Here is a 19943-nt window from a genome sequence, read left to right as displayed (position 1 = left end):
GGCTCTGCAACCCCCTGACAGGAGGGGGGAGCCAGGGGGGTTCGGGCTCTGCTCCCAGGGAACAAGGGACAGGAGGAGAGGGAACGGCCCCCAGCTGTGCCAGGGGAGGGTCAGGTTGGACATCAGGAGGAATTTCTCCCTGGAAAGGGTGGTCAGGCCTTGGCAGGGGCTGCCCAGGGAGGTGGTGGAGTCCCCATCCCTGGAGGTGTCGTGGCACTGAGTGCTCTGGGCTGGGGGACAAGGTGGGCATCGAGGATGGGTTGGACTCAATGACCTTGGAGATCTTTTCCAACCTGAATGACGCTGTGGTTCTAGGAATGCATGGGATATGAAATGGGGATATGAAATCAGGGGGAACAAAGGGATGGGATGAGGCTCGAAAAGAGTTAAAAGAGGCATCCTAATTCAAAATTGTAGCATCTTTGCAATATTTGGGTAACTTGTCTCCTGACAGAAGCTCTGGATGCAAACAGTATGTCCTTAGAGACTGCTCTGCATATCTAATTTTGACCACAGTGAGCTTTATATTCATAGTGACACCTAATCAAGATATATGTGACACGTCAATATGGGTAAACAAATACATAATTCAAAATAAAGTATTAGTATAGCTGCTGGAGAGGGTTGTGTTGGAAGCTGCTAAAGTCATGTCAGGTTTAGGACAATGAAACAGTTCTGGTTTATTCACAGCTCCCAGGTAAATCCTTAAGGGAAAAGGATAAAAAAAAAAATGCTGCCAACATCCTTCCACCCACATATCTATCCAGAGACCAAACTGAAACAACTGCTGGCAGAAAACAACCTGTATTTGTGATAAAACACCGTGTTGTTGAGCCTTATTTGTGTCTAATGAGGGTACAAGTCAGGAGGAAGTTTGCAGTAAATTAACTGTGTTACATATTGAAGGGGGGAATAATTATACGAGTGCAGAAATTAAAAATACAGCTAAAGTTTTAGCACTTATTAGCAGGGCACTTATCAACTCCAAAGAATGGCAAGGTAGAAATGTTTGAAGTTTTACAGGTTTGGGGGTTTTTTGGCAAAAAAAGCAATTAACATTAAAAAAAAATGGAAAAAAATTAAAACTAACTTCAAGAATAAGGAATAATGAAACCACATTTGCAATCTCTAGAAGCATCTGAAAGTAGGAAGCTTTACTCTACAGACATATAATTTCAGCAAAAGTCAAAGTCTACTAAATGCTTTTGAAGATACTTCCTTGTGGCAGCCAACAATAGGAAGGAAAAGATAGTTAGGAAAAAGGGAACCACAGAAAAGCAGAGGGAACCACATCTTTCTGATCCCTTCATTACACACTGGAAATAACAATGGGATGAAATGCCAATGGATCTTCACTTCTTGTGGGTCACAGCACAACAAGACGAATTAGGAGCCCAGATTTTCTGAGGCAGAGCAATGCCTTAAATTGTTGTGAGGAAGTAATAGCTTTTAATATCTAAATATAACAATGAGACAAAAATTCCAGGAAATAATATGGTGCCCTTAAGTGACAGAAAAGGATTTACCTTAAAAAATTAACCAGTGAATAGGCAGGAAAAGAAAAATTTTAAGATACAACAGAAGTTCCAGGGCATGATTTGCTGCTCTGTTTCTCAATTCCAGCTTAACCAAGGGAGTTGTGCTGCCATAAACCAGTCAGGAATCTGGCCCACACTTTAGAGCAATTATATTATTAATATGCTAATACCTCATGCATATTAAAATGTCATAAAATATTGACTTAGATATGCAAGGTCTTATTGTCAATTATGATTAGCTCTGAAATTTTCTAATGACTAGCAGTAACAATAATAACAATAAGCAGCTTGATTGAGGACAAGATGTCTGGAATATTTGTTGGGGTTTTTTTATTTTAAATGATTTCATAACTGAAGTAAAATAATCTATAGCTCAAATGAAATCCCTCCCTTACTAGTAGACAAAACATCAAAATGCTTTAATAAAAATTATTATTAAAGCAGAATTTATTATAGAAGTATTTAAATGTCATTACTTTAAGAGCTCCTATTCCTTTCTGAGACTGATTTTTCTTAACAGTGCAATTTAATTAGTCTTATGTTTCCTTCACAGATAATATATTATTGGAGATGCTGGATATGAATCAGATTCTAGAAGTGTAGCATCAAACCTTTCTTACTTCCATACCTTCAGAAATAAGCAAAAAGATGTCCCTACACATCAGTATGAACCTTTAAAAAAATCACCTCCTTTGTTTTTCAGCCAGAAAATAGTGTCATCTTTTGCTATCCAGTACCTTTCCTAGAAGCTCAAAGTATGCTACCCTGAGTAGAGTCTTTATTCTAGACAGAAATATGCTTAAAGAAGATTGTCCAAAGCTATATTCAGCTACAAACCTCTACTCTGACCTGCTCTCATGCTTCAGCCTCACAGAAAAACCAGGGGATTTTAGACAGTCACAGTCCACTCAAAGTTGATGAATTCAGCTTACCAAACAAGATGAATACTACCCAGTGTTTCTAAGATTAATCTTATTTTCTTTAGAACTTTGGAGTCAACTGTTCAAAGTACAGATGGCCAGCTGGTAGTTGCTCAGGGTAAAGATGCCCTCACTTTGTTAATATAATCCGTATATTGTCAGCTTAGCCATGCCTCCAGATTTCATCAAAGTAACTTAACACGCTGTGCATGAATTAGTCACTAATCTGTGCACATTTCCACTAATGAACCTTGTATTCCTTACATGAATCCTTCTGTTTCGTGCCCCAGGAATCCTTATTTCCTTCTAGAACACCACCTAGTAACCCAACCTTTTGTGTATTAAACTTTGAACAGTGTCCTGACTCCAGTTTGTCTTTGTGAAATGAATATTTGCAAGCCTAGAACTAGGATGTCTTGCCTGCCTTTGTAATGCCAGCAAACCAGAAATGAAGTATTTTAGACTGTTCATGCAAATCTCTCTCCTTTTCCTCACCATAATGATGTTTATTCCCTTCTCTGACGTATTTTATTTTTGCAGTGAATTACTCAGCTGCTTTATTCACAGCTGCCTTACATGCTTCCCTCTGAAACCAGAGACATCCAACTTCTGCTCAGCATCCCATACCTGAATTTTAATCCTGAACCACTGAGGCCATTTTATGCAGTAAGTACACTCCATTCCCATTCTATTTCCTCCTCATATGGCCACTCCCATGCTGTTATCCCTGTGGATCACCTCTCCTGCTATTCTTGACCTGTGAAAAGCACTAATTGGAAACTTTGTGCTATGTTTGAATACACTTTCATAGCTGAGAACTGCAAAGTGGCCTGACAGGATGCACCAGTCCTCCACTGCCCAGTGGTAAATCCTCAGTGACCCATTGGGATCTGTGGAGTTCTGTGTAACCCTGTAGTTATGTGCAGATGAATAAAAACTACCTTAGTAAATTCTGCATTTCAGTGTAAAAATGATGGATTATCTAGTTTGAGTTCCACTAAGCCAGAGCAAAAAGGGTCAAGCAGAAAAGGTTAATATTCCCGAGCTTCTCCTGTTTAAACCTCCATAAAGGCTTCCTTTCCTTCTCTTCCTCAAACTCACTGAAATTTTCTCAGCCCTAAATTAGAGATAATTTATATGATGCACCAAAGTAACTCCCTAAAATGTTGGAATTATTGCTAATAATGCCTATAGTAATTTTTACAATAAAAGGCTAAAATTAAATAAATGAAAGCATGAGCAAAGGTATACATGGCATTAAAAAGTACATTGTAGCTGAAGGATTATTCTGAAGAAAGATTATGTCTCTCTTCATTTTTAATTAGTGTCCTTGTATTTTTTAAAGGAATACACAATATAGATAACTTTAGCAGAGGGTGTGCTGGGTGACGATTCAATTATTGTATTTATATTCTTGGTAAACCATAAAGAGTCTTTCTGGCTTTATGCCCTTTCCCATTAGGTGACAAAATTGCCTCATTCTTCTTCATTTCTAAAGAATGCCGTTGGTATGGGTAATTACCTCTGTCAGACAGAGCCCACAGCTTTGTCCTTGAGACTCCTCTGCTCTGTGCCTGCAAAATATTTATTGTGGGCAAATGGCCATTTACATTTCAGACCTTGTCTAGATTTTCATCTCATGCTTTGACCAATTACTCACGAGAATTTCTACCAGTTGTGGCAGCCCTGCCACTCCTTGGGCAGGGGCTGAGCCTGCCACAGGAACGCTGCTCGTTTGGCACCTGAACCTGAACACCAAGAATCATTTGACAAAGCAGTCAATCACAAGGAAAAGAACAGCTCTGTGACTGCAGTGCCTGCAGAATAAGGAGAACAGAAATTACATTAAACCCCTTCGTTCAGAGATTTAAAACTTGGCTGAAAGCATGGCTCTAGGTTAAGAGAAATATCCTCTCTCAGGCAGTCCTGCTCTGGCTTTAGAATTCCCCAGGGACTGCTCTGTTGTGTCTGTGGAATGGTTTGGGTTGGAAGGGACCTCAGGGACCATCTTGTTCCACCCTGCCATGGATAGGGACACCTTCCACTAGCCCAGGTTGCTCCAAGCCCCATCCAACCTGGCCTTGGACACTTCCAGGGCTGGGGCAGCCACAACTTCTCTGGGCAACCTGTGCCAGGACCTCCCCACCCTTACAGGGAACGATTTCTTCCCAATATCTAATCTAAGAGGGAGAAGTTTTAGGAGAGCCTTCTTGCAACCTGACACAACAGAGCAAAGATATCCACACTGAAAAGGCTGGAGTCTAAACTCATTATAAAAGGACCTGTCTGTGCCTGAATATCCTCGTGGTAGTTCCTTAAAAAGGGTCACCGACAGTCGACCCGAAGGCAGGCTCAGGAATCCAGTGTCACAACACACCCAGGAGGAAAATATAAACCTTGAGCAGCTCACTCAGTGTTACATCAGGTGACAGAAAGCTCGGGGACTTTAAAGGGATCATCTGTCTTTAAAGACAGTGACCTGGCTTGCTGTTATTTGTTGCTGTGTTTATCATGAACCTGAGCTGTCAGTGGGAATATGTTTAGAAAGTTTTACTCGTTGCAACCTATGGTGTCATTCAATGAAGCTCCACTATGTAATACACATATTCTTGGGAAGAGGATTACCTCACTTTTTAAAAAGAAAATTTCAGAGAAGCATTGCTAATAGTGAAGGCATTACAGTATAGTTTTTGTTTTCAAAGAATTCACTAGAATCCTGTACCTCAAGCAGACCTCAGCCACAGCTTAGGGATGAGTATGCAAACATCAGGACATTCATATTTAATTTGGAGGAATGTTGTGCAGTCAAATCAGGTTGCTTCTTTCTTGCCTAAGTTAAACCAGCTTCTCTAAGTCTTTCCTCTGGTTTCAAACTCCATCAGTTCTCCACTTATCACTGCTGTTATATCAATTAACCAGCAATGGTTGAAGAACAGGGCCTTTCCTTAGTATTAATGAGTCACACGGTGAGTGTGCTAGAGAAGTATATGCAACGTGGCTGTTACAGCTGATAGAAGATGGAAATGGAAATCCACAGAGCTGGAGGCTTAAAGAAGATGGAGTTTAATTATTATATGCCTTATAATCTGGCAATCTGGCTGCTTGAATGATCAGTGATTCTGAACTCCATTCAGAATCTGTGTGAACTGTAGCAAAAATGTTCTAATAAATAAGTCATGGCTATTTGATTTTCTCTTCCTAGCTGACTAACATTGACAACACATAACGTGGTAAGTACTGCAAAACCTGTCCAAGAAACTGGGAGAATGCTGAGGAGGTTAACCCAGCCTGAACCCTGCTCTGCTTCACTGCCCAGCAAAATTGCCAACCAGTTAATGCAAACAACACAGGCATGTCCATGTGAGCAGTAGTTACAGCTATAATTGTAATCTGCACAACTAAAAATGTATTTGTGTGTTCAGAAGAATGGGATCACACCTGACTATTAGGATCCTGACTTCACTGGATTTTCCTGAATGGTAGAAAATTCATTTCAAACAAGTGCCCAAGAACCAAAGATGTGATGAGCCTTTGTACAGACAAAAAAGATGCACCAAAAGAAACGTCTGTAATTTGATCATTCATTCTTACTGCACTGCAATTCAGGCTCTCAAAAAGTACTTGCACATGCCCAGAGATTTCTGTCCTGTTGAGGGTATAGCTCCAGAGAGCCCAAACATGTGAGCAGCACCTTCAACCTTGACTTGTAAAGCAAGACTAACCACCCCTGTTTTCCCAAGTATTCAGATAAAATAAACCTCTCACCCCTGGTGTGCAACTTTGGGCTCACAGAAGTCCCAGCTACACCACAAACCAATGAGAAATCTCATTAGTCCAATATTTAAAGTCCAGAGTCAGTGACAGAAAACAAAGATCACCTTTTGTATCCACAGAACAGAAAAGGACATTCTCAGGGAATCATTTTGCCTGTGAACCTGATTCCTCTAGCCTGGAATCACCTGGATGTTCCTGCTCCTGCCCATTCACCAGAGTAAACTTGGATAAATGGCAATGTAAAAAGAAAATTTCAGAATCAATTCACAGGTTCAATAACTTTCAATCTCACCCTTGCCATGAGTGTTAATACCTGTATTTCTTCTGAGCACCCTAAGCCTGTATTTCAGAGGGATCTTCCAAAGATGTCAAAATTCTTTCTCATATTATCATCTCTAAAAAATCCATGTGACAGAATTCATCAACACAGAGGAGTCACCACATGACCAGAGCAGAAAAAACATTGAACAACAAAGAAGCAAAAATTATTCTGATAATATAAGAAAGAAATGTAACAATATAATACAAAACAAAAAATCGTGCAAAAAAAATGGCATATTTAGGGGTAGACAGGTTTAAGTGTAGCAGTTGAGAGGACCAAAGCAGCAGAAGGAATTTAATGGGAAGTGTCTAACTAAATGTGAAATAATGAAACCACCACCTAAATATCACCTGTATCACCTAAATGTCACCTGTACCATGTTCATCACATTCAGTTCATTCTTTTTCACACGTGGCTCTTTGCATTGTTTCATCTTTAGGAACCACAAAAAGGTTCAGGTGGAGGAAATATTTGAAGAATTAGCATGCAAGTGTTAGGGAAACTTCCCAATGTGACCATTCACTGTCCCTGGCAGTCACAGTCCCACCCCCAGACTGTTCCTCAACACACCCAGAGCACAACGTCCTTACTGTGCTTTGATTAATGGACACAAAGCTCTGTGCAACTTCTTTACATATTTTGGGAACCAATGCAAAAGTCAGGCAAGTATCTGAGGGAAAGCCACTCAAGGCAGCTGTTCCTTAGTTTGTTTTTACAACTGCCCCAAAACAGAGGCTGCAGACAACTAGAAACTCTTTCCCAGGGGCTGGAAGGACCCTGCTAATAATGGGAAAGTAAAGGAGGGAAACAGCACCATCCAAAATGTCTCACCTTGCACAGGTCTCTGAATACAATGGTAATGCTATTTGTCACTAATAGCATGAGTTTGTTCTGAACAAGAACTGGCCAGATTTCCTACTTTTGTGAATAGGAAAAGAAAATGTCCTTCTTCTAAACAAAAAAAGAAAAAAAAGAAAAAACCAACCAACCAACCAAACAAACAAAAAACACCCACTCAACTAACTGCTCTTTTGCCTGTCCAGTACATGTAGAAAAGGGTCACATTCCCCACTGGCTCATGCTTTTCTGTTTCCTCCTAGTTTTGCTAGACACAAAAAGGTTGAATGCACATTTTGGGTCAGTCAGATTAAAAATAAGTAGCGTGTTTAAATTATCCACACACATTTTAAATCTGATCACAAAAAAGATCAGCCAGTCTGGATCTGAGGATCTTCATCCCCAATTCAAGAGCAAACCCAGAAGCAGATTTGCTCCACTGAGCAGACCAATCCTGTCCTGGAAGATTCCTACTTAAGGCAGTGGCTGAGGGATGACACAAAGCTACTTTTTCACAATAACTGCCAAAAGTTACCTCTGCCTAGAGCACAAGTTTAGCTGCAAGTAACCTGCCAGCATGATGTTCTGAAATAGTGAATTACAGTTCAGCAAAACTTGGTGTTTACCTATGGAAGTGTTGCTAAATCAGGATACATTTAGGATCTACCATGGAATCAAGAAGAGAAAACCAGTGTCATGGCTTATGATTAGTAAGTTTAATGGCAGTGAAATGGTCTGGTCATTGCCCTGCAGATAGAGAGGAGAGCCTTGAATTAGCCCTGGGAAGCAGCAGGCCCAGGAAGAGAAAATGTTCCTGTATGAACAATGCCAACATATTTATTGTTATGGGAGAGATCAGCAGTCCATTAATATGACTGTCAGTGAAAGCACTGTAATGACACACTTTGTGTTTGCATTTGCTCCTTGTGTCTGCCTCCAACAGATTTCTGTTATTTTAGAGCAGAGATTTTGCTTATTACTGTCTTGGAAAAAAAAATGCTAAAAATGCCCATTTTACTCTGCTTGACAGTTCTATGAAAAAAATTTAATTTCTGCATGAGGAGCTTAAAAATAACTTCACTTAAATAAGCAAAAAGAGTAGTCTATGAAATTAAGCCCTTGTTTTATGTAAATGTCAAATAATTATATTAGGAATGCAAAAAATAAGCCATCAGCAGGAACACAAATGCTTAGAACAAGATTGGCATTATTATTTTCATAGCCAGCCTGATAAGAGGCAATTTTACAATAGCAAGAGATGCTGAGGCTCCCATGAAGTCTAATGACGAGGCTGATTTCTTACAAAAGTCTCGAGTATAATTATATTTTAAAAACCTGAAGATGTAACAGGCAGACTTCATTCCTGTGTGGCTCACCCAAGCACGCTTCTGCTAACACTGCTCTGACACACACATTTAAGGGAGATATAAAAATGAATTGGAGGAGCTTCTTGCAAAATTATTCTTTTTATCTTGTTCTTTTTTGACTTTTTGGAGGAAACAAAATGTAAAATGACTTCACTTTACATCCTACTATTCCAATATTTGGATCACAAACTAATAATTCTGCTTTCCACGGCATTGGTAAACCTCATGATCTGAGGCAATTGGCATGGTAATTTTATATATTTCTCCTTTAAAAACATTAAAGTTATTAATTTGTTAGATATTAAACTGGGAAAATGTGTCCTGTGAAACCAGACCTTCCTTTCTTTCCTTGTGTAGTTTGGTTCCCTGTGTTGGCTTGGCTTTCCTGCAAGCACAAACTATTCCTGCTAATTTATCAATGTAGTGTTTGCCTTCAAGACTTAACAGGAATTACCAGGGCACTGTTTGCACTACTGGCCATGAAATACACAAATTACTGAGGTGGGTCCTAGGAATACAGGTTACAAAGGGTTTAAGTTGAGAGTTTAGTTTACATCCAGACCCACCTTTCTACTTATATGTGCCATTTTGCTTATAGGTCATGGATTCCTAAAACATTTGGTTTTGCAAAGAAGTACCACAGAAAGAAATATTAGAAGAAAAAAAAATGGGCTAAATAAACATATTTTATCCCCCAATTTATTATGTTCATAGCTACAGTCCTATGAAACCACATTAAAAATTCTGTATCAAAATACTACATCCTTCAAAAAAGATACTCGGGGGAAGAGCAAACATTCCCATCACCCTATTTTCTACATGAGCAGCACTGATCATCAGGCTCTGAAGACATATATCCTCACAACGATGTGTCAAGTGTGTATGCACAGAAGGGACTTGTGCCTATCCACTGACTGCAGAACAGGCACATCAGCAGAAACCTTGCCAGGGTTTGTGTTTCAGTCCAGGTGATGACACGGGATGAGAGCCCGACATTCCCAGACATTCCCAACGTGTTCGTTTGCTGCAATATGCTTATGTCAAATGCACAGAGTAAAACACAGTGCTAATATTAATAATAAATTACACTGTCACATGTGATCCTGTCAGCAGTGCTTGCAGCTCCAAATTAATTAAGAATTCCCCTTGATTAAGATCTCTGACCCCTGTTCCCAGGCAGGGCACTCCTGGCTGCCGGTGACCCAGGTGTGCAGAGCACTGGCAGTGGATTTGTGGGCCTGAACAATCCAGGTTCTTGTCTATTGCTGTGTATGAGTAAACTTATCCATAGGTATCCAACAGGACCACTTTCATGCAACATTACCCCTGTGCTTAATCATTTATGGCACCGAAACATAATAGCACTCAGCGTTAAGAGTGTCTGGGTTGAGCCCACAATTTACCTCTACGACAGCAAAGCTTTAATTTTTTTCTGTCTTAATATAACTAACTAGTTACAAGGCTTTGGTTTGGGCTTTTTAAACCATTTTTTTTAACATTTATCCTGTATACCCTGTACATAAGTACTCAGCTATCTCTTCAAAACCTCGACTACCACATTCACTGCAAAAAAACCAAAAAAACAACCAAACCAAAAAAATTGGAACTTGCACAGAAAGTAAGTTTTCTTTCAATAATTTAAACACACAGTATGTTTTACTTTACTGAGCTATACAGTTTCCACTGTTAAAATCAATTCTAAACCCGATGGAACTAACAGCCAGTGCACACAAATACTTACTAGTTTCAGTAGCTACAATAGTGATGTTGTGCCACATACTCGTTTCTCTGTCCAGTGGTGTTGCCAAAGTTATTTTCCCGTCTTCTGCATTGATGTTGAACTGTCTCTCAAGGTCAGTGTGGCGATCAATGGAAAACCTGCAAAACAGACATCCCTGTAATCTACTTAATGAAGTTGGTGTAATCCATACAGTCACAAGACAATTTAGGGAGCCCTCTGAGAGCTGCAGTTTTGTAGCCAAATGGATTGAGAAGCTTAAGAGCACAATAATTTATAAGACAAAATGACAAACTGAGACTAAAAAAACTTAATAATTATTGCCCAAGGAGTAATTAGCTGTATACCCAGTGTGAAGGTCATAAAATGCCCTCAGGTTCACTGGGTAAGATCTTTGAAAAACGGTGCTGATCAAGAGTTAATTACATAATCCATCACAGTTATTAGACAGTTTCTATGGTATTCCACAGTAAACGATGATAATTTCAACAGTAATGCATTAAGCACACAAAAGTGGTGGGCTTCGTGGTTATTGTAAAAAAAAGCTGAATAATATTATTTTACCAACATATTTCAGATTAATGAAGCATGAACTATTCCCCGAGCACATTAGTTGGTTATGGTTCAAGCAGCTCCATGGGCAGAACGCAGTCAGTGAATCACCATTTTCCTATAAAACACTGCAAACGCTGAAGGGCTGATTGTTTTATGGATTGACATCACTGATTTTTAACAAAACAAGCTTCATCTGACAGGTAGTCACAGTTTGCAAATGTGGGTGCCCAGGTAAATTATGCAGCCTAAACAGAGGCAGCCTGACAAGGAGACAGAGCTGTGGTAGATTGGTCCAACGGTGCATTAAGCAGGATGATGATTTAAAGCTCAGAACTGGATCTCCAGGAAAGCTTTTATGTTTGTCCATTTTCACAGGGTTATTCTATTAATGAATTATTTGCAAAAAGAAAACTAAATCGCAAAATTGAGCCTTCAATTTTTAGACCAGGAGAGGCAGGGAGCGAGAGAGCTCGGTGATAAACTATTGATACGGTTCAACAAAAATTGATTTCAAGGGGTTTTACTGAATCCTGATTGTGGATTTATATAAAAGCCTTTCAAGCTTTTGTGTCTGTGTATTACAGAACTAACAGCATGCACTGACAGTTTTTACATCTGTTCTGCATTGTATCAAGGCATAATAGAGTGAGCTGGGATATGGTATCAGGCTGGATTACATTATAGAGTGGTCAGAAAAGTGACTCAAGACTGTCGGTTTCTCATCACATTTCTACTTTTTGCAAGTACGCTGTTCAAATTCACTGATAAAAGAACAAGAGCATATTTTGCTACAGTGACAATGGCACAGTTATCTAAAAATCAGCTATTTCATTCTGGTTTATGCTTTATCATAAGCAATTTCCAAAAAAATTCTGATTCGGCTGCTCCTTTATGTGCTACAATAAACACATTCTGATGAACTCAATCTCATTCCAGCCTGACACAATTGATTTTAACAGACATAGCATTAGGATCTGATTTCAAAGCTTGGGATTATTGCGTTCTTTTTTTTTTTTACTTCAGTGCCAGATATTTTCATATTTAGAATGAAAGTTACATTACAATTAGATTGCTTGTGCAATGCATTCTGCAAGACACAGCTCACTTTCAAAACCTTAGTTCTAAATTATGAAAATTGATCAAAATGTTTAAAGATGTATTGCTAAAGATCAAGGGTAGTATGATAACACTGTAAAGTCCCTAACAACTTAAGAGTGAAAGTCTCAGTTTTACTAGGAAACGGGATTTGTTGGATATTTACTTGTTCTGTTTTTAAGTTCTGAGAAGAACTAGTTTCACTCAGTTAAAAATTACTAGTTTGGTAAGAAGAGTACCAGAAAAAAATGAAGTAAAATCAGAAATATTTGTGCTTAAAGCTTGGCACATGCATCTATATTTGGACATTTAAGTAAACTGATTTTGTAGTGAGCTCCACATACTCAGTGCTCAATGGTTTAATGGGAATTGTACTAAACTCAGCACTTCTGAAAATCAGGTCACCTGTGTGGAAGAATAAAGCTGTAGGTGTCTAACTTCAGGCAATCATTTTTGAAAATGGATCTTAACCTTATTTTGATGTCTCCCTTGCTCCAATCAAAGTATTAAAAGTAAAATTCTGGTACTAGTGAAGTTAGTAAAAAATACCTTATAGCCTTTCACAGGTTTAAGATTTCACACAAGAAAATACATGATGACTTCTTAAAAAAAGTTGATTCCTATCTTTACTTCTTGATTTTTATGTAATGATGCTGAAAGAACTCTACTGATATCAAACATTTATGAATTTTTAAAGTCTACAAACAAAATAAAATGTGAAATGCTTGTATGCTATTTAATGTTTAGTTGACCTGGGCTTGACATAAATTTTATTGAGAGAAGACACAGTTTTTCTCTAAGGATCTATCCTTCTTTAAATGTTCCTGTTGTACAGATTTTGAAGTTATAAAACAGGGAGTGACATTTGTGAGTTTACTATATTGCATTTCATCTCATCCCAATAGTATTTATTCACAACACAATCCAAGCATTCAAAAGGAAACATTTTTAACATAAGTTACAAGTCTTTACAAGCCAGCAAAGAGGTAAAACCCCTATCCTGGTTTTATTTGATAAATATTTGGTGCAAAACCAAAAAATTAAATCTGTACTGTCATAAACCTGGGAAAACTAATAGTTCATTTGCAGTTTCCTTTTCATGATAATGGTGTTGTAACTCTTTTTAATGGGAATGCATTGTCAGATCCATAAAACATACATAAAACATATATTACTCTAAAAATGAGAAAAGAACATCTTGGGAAATAATATCTTTGGAAATTGCCATAAAGCCAGCACAGGTTATTGGGAAGTTTGGGTTAGTTTATGAGTCTGCTATGGCAATTATAGGAACGACCCCACAGTGGTTTAACAGAAGACTTAAACTGATTCTCAGTCCTGCTCCTGCACTGCTGCTGTTATGACTTGATCTGCTCTTTATTTGCACCAATGTAAATATGAGCAGAAATCCTTTTTTGCTGCCCCTGCTGAGGTTGGAATCCCAGCACTGACACCCCACCAGTGGTAAATCCCCATTGTTTATTAATGCCAGGCAGATGGGACATCCTACTTAGTGACAGATAAACACCTGCACCATTGGGGAGGCACAAAATGCTGTCTCTAGGTTTTGAAGGCCTGCTGTGAATTAAGAAAATGATCAACTGCTGCCAAAGATGAAATCTCTGCTGATATGGATGGGGAGAAGCTGCTACAGCAAAGCTTATCTCTCCACAAAGAGACACTGAGGGGCAGTGATTTATGGGGGGGGCAGATGCAGTATAGGAAGAAAGATTATTACTCATAGTTTTTGCTATGTGCCTGGATCATGCTTTATCCAAGATAATTTACTGCAGATAAATAGAACATAGTCAGAAAATAGCAGCAGAAACATGAAATAAGTGCTACTGGAGTCTATAGTTGTGTGTTAAGGGAGAATGATCCTCCAAGGTTGATACTGCACCCAGAATGTACCACCCTTCCTACTCCAGTAAAGCTCTGCACCCAGCTTAGCTAAACCCCTTTCCCAAGAGAGAGAGCCATGTGCTCCAGATGTGGTTCCAACACATGCTTCTGAAATGACTGGGCTAGAATAAGACAAACTACAGCCCATTTTTTACAATTATTAGCCAAATTTGAAAATCCTTTCCACCATCAGGCTTAAAAAATGAGGAAGCCCTTAAGCATTGTGCTCTGCAGAATGGCAATTAAGGATAAAGGGGAGATTTTGCTGCTTGTTTTTAAAAACAACAGGTTAGGAAAAGTATCATAGATCATTTAATTCCAGCTTCCGGCTCTGCACAGGACAGCCCCACAATCCCAACTATACACCTGCTTGGGAACCTCTGAGAGGTTTCGTGCCTTTAGATCAAGTGATGCAAAGATCAGACAACATTCCATCTCTTCTAAGCAAGAATGAAAAACAAAGCACTGGTGGATTGCACAGAAATGAGGATGAACATACTTTTTATTTCTTAAAAAAAAACACCAGGAAATCACAGAATGGTCTGGGTTGGAAGGGACCTTAAAGATCATCTTGTTCCAACCCCCTGCCTTGGGCAGAGACACCTCCCACTAGACCAAAAGACAATTTTCCTGCCAGGCTGTTGTTTATAATAATTTTTCTGAATTCTTTAATGTTTTGTCCCATGACTTAATATTCATTCTCATGTTCAGAGATATTCAAGTTTCATTTCATTTATGGGACTGCAACACTCTGAATTTACAGAGCCTTTTTATATCAGACTCATGTAAAGCAGACGTGGTATTGGGAGCACACAAGGTGATTCATTTCTGTTTGTGCTGCCTGGGTTTTCATAACAAATAATACACAAAAGCTCTGTCTAACCAAAATATTGATAGAACAGATAGCTATTGAAAAATGTAATTTCCTTGAACTACAATTGGTTGTTGCCTCCCAAAATTCTGTTTTGAAGAAAAAAAGATACATTAAAAAAGGTCAGGCAATACTGAGCACTAAAACAGCCCATCATTTTCAGAACAGATTGGTTTAACTCTGTTTTTTCAAATTTTTAATTAAAGTTTAGTATTTTTGAAATTGTATCATAGAACATATACATAAAATTTACATCATATACGTGATACAATAACAGAATAAACACTTGAAATGCACATTCCAAAGCAAGAAAACAAGGCTTCTATTTTTCTTAAAACCTGACACGTTCCTTTTTTGTTCCAAATTGGAAAGAAAGTAATTGCATCTCTGCTCCCTATTTGTATCTGATGAATATTTTTTCTCCTTTAATAGGAGAATTACTAATTACTAAAAGTGAAATCCACTTTTTTTGTCTTAAAATATTTTTTTATGCAAAGTCATGGGAAAAAAAAAATTGGGCTTTCCAGAGCTCTCTCAGACAAAGACAAATTAATCAGGTGAGCAGACAAGAGCAAAGAAGTTGCATAGAAAATTGAGGTCTGTATATTTCTTAATTAGCTATTAAGCCAATACTGTGGGAAAAAATTAAATCTTTTTAAGTACTGCATATGATTATTAAAAGAAGATATAAATCATACTAATTAATTACACTTTTGGTTAAATGTAAGGAATTTTGGCCAATTCTGTTTCATGTATGCCAAGTATTTCTATATGACTTGATGAGTAACAACATTCTAATCCAGTTTGCACACACAAAATATTTTTGCTTTTAAGAGTTTGAAAGTCTCTTGATTTATAAAACGACGAACAAATGGAAATCAAGAAAATTTTTAACTCAGTCCTTTTTTGGGGTTTCAACAGAATAAAGAGGCTCAGTTTTAGGACACAGGTAGGCTTGTAGCTGGTCTAAATTATTAGGGGTTTGGGGCAGGACAGGAAAAGAATTCTGGGGCAACAGAACAAGAGTGGAAAAATAGCCAAGTTAAAACTGAAGCAGGAGTGAAGCCAGGCTGAGGTGAGGAACAAATGGGACAGGATGAAGAGGTTGAGGAGCCCAAGAGTAAAGCAGAGCAGGGTAGAGGGAAGGAACTAAGGTTAAACTGAAAGGGAAATTACTATTGAGCTGGAATAAAAGGAAGAAAGCCAACTTGCTGTCCCTGTGTCTGCCTTCACACACCTTTCCAAGGCCCCTGGCTTTGCACCAGCAATGCAAGGCCTTTTCCACAGACACCTGTGGTCAGCAGTAACAAAATAAGGGATGGAGCCACTGCTCCATTTGTGACAGATCAAACTGCCCACTCTATGTCACTGTTGTTTACAAATCTTAGTTAACACTATGTTTAGCTAGTTCTGAAAGTCTGATTTAGAAATGAGAATCACAGAACATCCTGAACTGGAAGGGACACACAAGGACCATCCAGCCCAACTCCTGGCCCTGCACAGACACCCCAACAATCCCACCCTGTCCCTGAAAGCGTTGTCCAAACCCTCCTGGAGCTCTGGCAGCCTTGGGGCTGTGCCCACTGCCCTGGGGAGCCTGGGCAGTGCCCAACCACCCTCTGGAGGAAGAACCTTTGCCTGAGACCCAACCTGAGCCTGCCCTGACACAGCTCCAGCCATTCCCTCAGGTCCTGTCCCTGCTCTCAGAGAGCAGAGATGGAGTTGCCCCTCATGAGGAAGCTGCAAAGGAGGAGGAGAAAATGTGTGCTCGTCAAATGAGGTAGAAACCAATGATTTGATGGAACTGGAATAACAGATTTTGTTCAAATTACATCAAAAAGAGAAAAATATTGTAAACTGAAGACTCAAAAGTCATATGGGCATAATGATCTCTGACTTTCTACCTTTAAAGCAGGAATGGGTTTAGACAAAGGAATACAAAATACATTTTGACAACCTTACAACTGCACGGCACAAACTCAGTATTGTTAGTGCAGACTCTACAGGATAATTTAAATTCACTGCAGAGATTCACACTGATGATTCAACCCCATCCAACCTCATATTTCTCATAAGAAATGCTCACATTTCCCATTTTCATTACATTCCTCTGTTTCATAAGACTACTCCTGTGGCAAGGAGCATTTGGGGGACTTTGAAAATGATCTGAACTGATAAACTTTAACATCATCAACCCAATCCTACATGAGTATTTTCAGAGGAACAGAACAGTGTCACACAGTGGGTAAGGGAAGCACACTTAGGACTCTGCCAGTAGTTTTCCCAAAGAGCACTTTAAAGCAGCACTACCTTATAGGGCTGGAAGACACGTCGGGGTCATGGGCCGTCACCTGACCAAGCACAGAGTTAAGAGCAGCATTTTCATGCACTTCCAGAAGGTAAGTAGGTGAGGAAAAGACTGGTGGCTCATCAGCATCCTCTACTACAATTTTTACCGTTGCTGTATCCTTGAAGGGGCCTCCCCCGATGAAGCGAGGATCGATGTGGGTGTTGGCCGCCTCTACCTTCAGAGTATAGGATTTTTTGGTCTCAAAGTCCAGTGGCTGTTAAGAATGACAAAGATAAATGTCTTTTACTAATGGCCACAGAGAAAGAACAAGTGACTATAATGCTGATGGATGGGAGTTATGTGCATTTAAGCACGTTCAGTGAGTTTTAATGCAATCGCTTCCCACTCCCAGAAACCCAACCTGCAGATTTTCTAGGCATGTATTGATATCTGTTTATTTATCAGCCTCAGAGAAAACAAAACTGTTTCCTTTCTTTTCACAAGAAATTTACTGAAATATTCTCTCTCCTGAATTATACCATTACAATCACATATCAGATAAATACTACAAATTCGTTGGTGATGGCACGACTTGCATAGTAATAATGCACTTGATCAGTGCTTTGGTAGTTGGAGATAAGAAAAAAAATATACTAGCTCCACAAAGAGTAAATATTTTATTATTTCCAGAACTATGTGAAAAATTCAAAGAACTAGCAATTACTATTGGTTGGACATGAGAGGCATTATGTGGAAAAATGTAGAGCTAATCATATAAGAAACTACTTCAATATTATTGCACTTCAGGTTCCTCTGTATTTCAGTTTATAGGGGTAAATGAGGTAGACATCTCTCAGGAATTTCTTAAAACTGTAGCAATTCCTACTACTGTATCTTTTTTTTTCTCTTTTTTTCCCCAGAAACAGAATCACAAAACCAATTACTTTATTCCATCAATATACCTGCCATGTCACCACTGTTTTCACTATTTTACAGTTCCATATTAAAGCATAAAAGATGAAAACACAGTGGATTTAAAGGAATGAAATACCAAATAAACCCCAAATCTGTGACACTTTTGAGTGTTAGACTTTTTCATTAGAGGAGATTCAAGTTTGTGTCTTGAAGCACACCAGTATATTCACTATATAATTCTCTTGTGTCTCACAACGATTCAAATTTCAAAGATGTAAATTGCCAAGCATTGGAAAGATATTAAGATTTGCATTATAATGTCCCAGGGATAAAAAGAAGAGGACATAGACATTCTGAATCTGCAATGCAAATACCAGCAAAAGCACAAACAGGAATCTTCAGGAAGTCTGTCAAAGCCTTCAATATGTATATGTTCAAATTCTGTTGATTTTTTTCAGGTATGAATCAAGCTCTAATGGGATTTGCTCTCTCTCACAAATTCTAGTAAACATGATAAAAACTTGCTTCTTTAGCAGCTCTTAAATTAGTAAGCTTTTGTAATTATGAATGGTGATTTACAAATCAGCATATTCACAATTTCCCAATCATGGCTCCTGCAGCACTTTTTCCATTGCTTTTCATATGCTTTACAGAAATGACAGCACCCCAATACATTTAGTCGTGCTTAATCAGAATATCATATTGAAAATTTACTCAGCATTGTCTGGAGCCCACGAATTTATGCTCAAGAAAATCTGCTGGTGAACAGTCCCCTCCATACATCATCTACTGTAGTAGAACCAAAATTATTATTGCTGTCAAAATGAATATATGAAACAACATTATGTTGGAGACTCAGTTATGAAATAAAGCCAAGGGAACTGGGGTAAAAGGCTAATTGCTTTAGCTTACAAAAGAGGCCACAGCATACAATAAATAACAGGAAGGAAGATCTGGGATGTATATCACAATTTTCTCTTTAGAAGAACAAATCTAAATTTAGATAAATATACATCAGCTTATTATAAATCTACAGTGCTGACCTACTCACTGAGAAAAAGTTTTGACAGGCAATCTGCCTGACCTCTTTAATTACAGGTAAAAGTGGAATATTAATTACCTGTACTCACTGGACTCTCTTTTTTTTCAGTGGGATGTCACGGTTTGGGTTTTGTTTACTTTTGTTTCTTAAAAACAAAGATTCATTTAGAGTGCTCTGTGGTACATAGTTAAAACCCTCTCTGCCAGCGCTGTAAGTTACATTCATGTGCTTTTTTTGAACACAGCATGAGAAACAGCTTTTTTTTATCCTTCCCCAGAAAATAATGAAAACTAAATCTGCAATTAATGCTTCGATGGCTTAGCTGGACAGGTTTTGTCCTAGATATGCTGTCTCTCCCCATATTTCTGTATATAACTGGGTAGTGTTTCTATTGTGTACATGCAACTACCTCCCTTTACACACATCAAGACTGTACAAGCATAGAAAAGTTCACATAATTTTCTTTAGGGTCCAAATTTGACACTTCTCATGTGAAACTGCTGATCTCCTTGACAAAGTTCACTAAAATCCTTATTCATTGAGTGACGAGAGTTCAACATGAGAAAAGGTGGAAGGTTAAGCCTCTCACATCAGGCAATTTAAGTAATTCCCCATGATTTACTTTTTCCCATAACAGCTATGCAGAAAAACAAATAATTGAGAAAAGGCATTTGATGAAAACTCAGCCAAGATTTTATGGAAGTTTACACCACCACCAAAGCCAAATCTAACCTACTCTTCTGCTTCGGAATCAAAGAAGCAAAACCTGTATGCTTT

The 19943-nt window shown here is 38.5% G+C and overlaps 1 protein-coding gene across 3 annotated transcripts in view; it reads right to left on the bottom strand.

Moving 5' to 3' along the window:
• The window catches only part of CDH8 (cadherin 8), a 153856-nt gene that overhangs the window by 42586 nt on the left and 91327 nt on the right, over positions 1-19943 (bottom strand). For all 3 annotated transcript variants that reach the window (XM_027698402.1, XM_027698400.1, XM_027698401.1), the window contains 2 exons: positions 17230-17483; positions 10500-10636 (listed from right to left, as the gene is read on the bottom strand). In XM_027698402.1, coding sequence (XP_027554203.1) covers positions 10500-10636; positions 17230-17483 — 391 coding nt within the window. The remainder of the gene's footprint in view (positions 1-10499; positions 10637-17229; positions 17484-19943) is intronic.

Source organism: Neopelma chrysocephalum, unplaced genomic scaffold (genome assembly GCF_003984885.1).
Source record: "Neopelma chrysocephalum unplaced genomic scaffold, ASM398488v2 Primary Assembly neopelma1_127, whole genome shotgun sequence".
NCBI lineage: Eukaryota > Metazoa > Chordata > Aves > Passeriformes > Pipridae > Neopelma > Neopelma chrysocephalum.
Note: the sequence above shows the minus strand (reverse complement) of the source record. Positions and strands in the feature narration are given on the sequence as shown.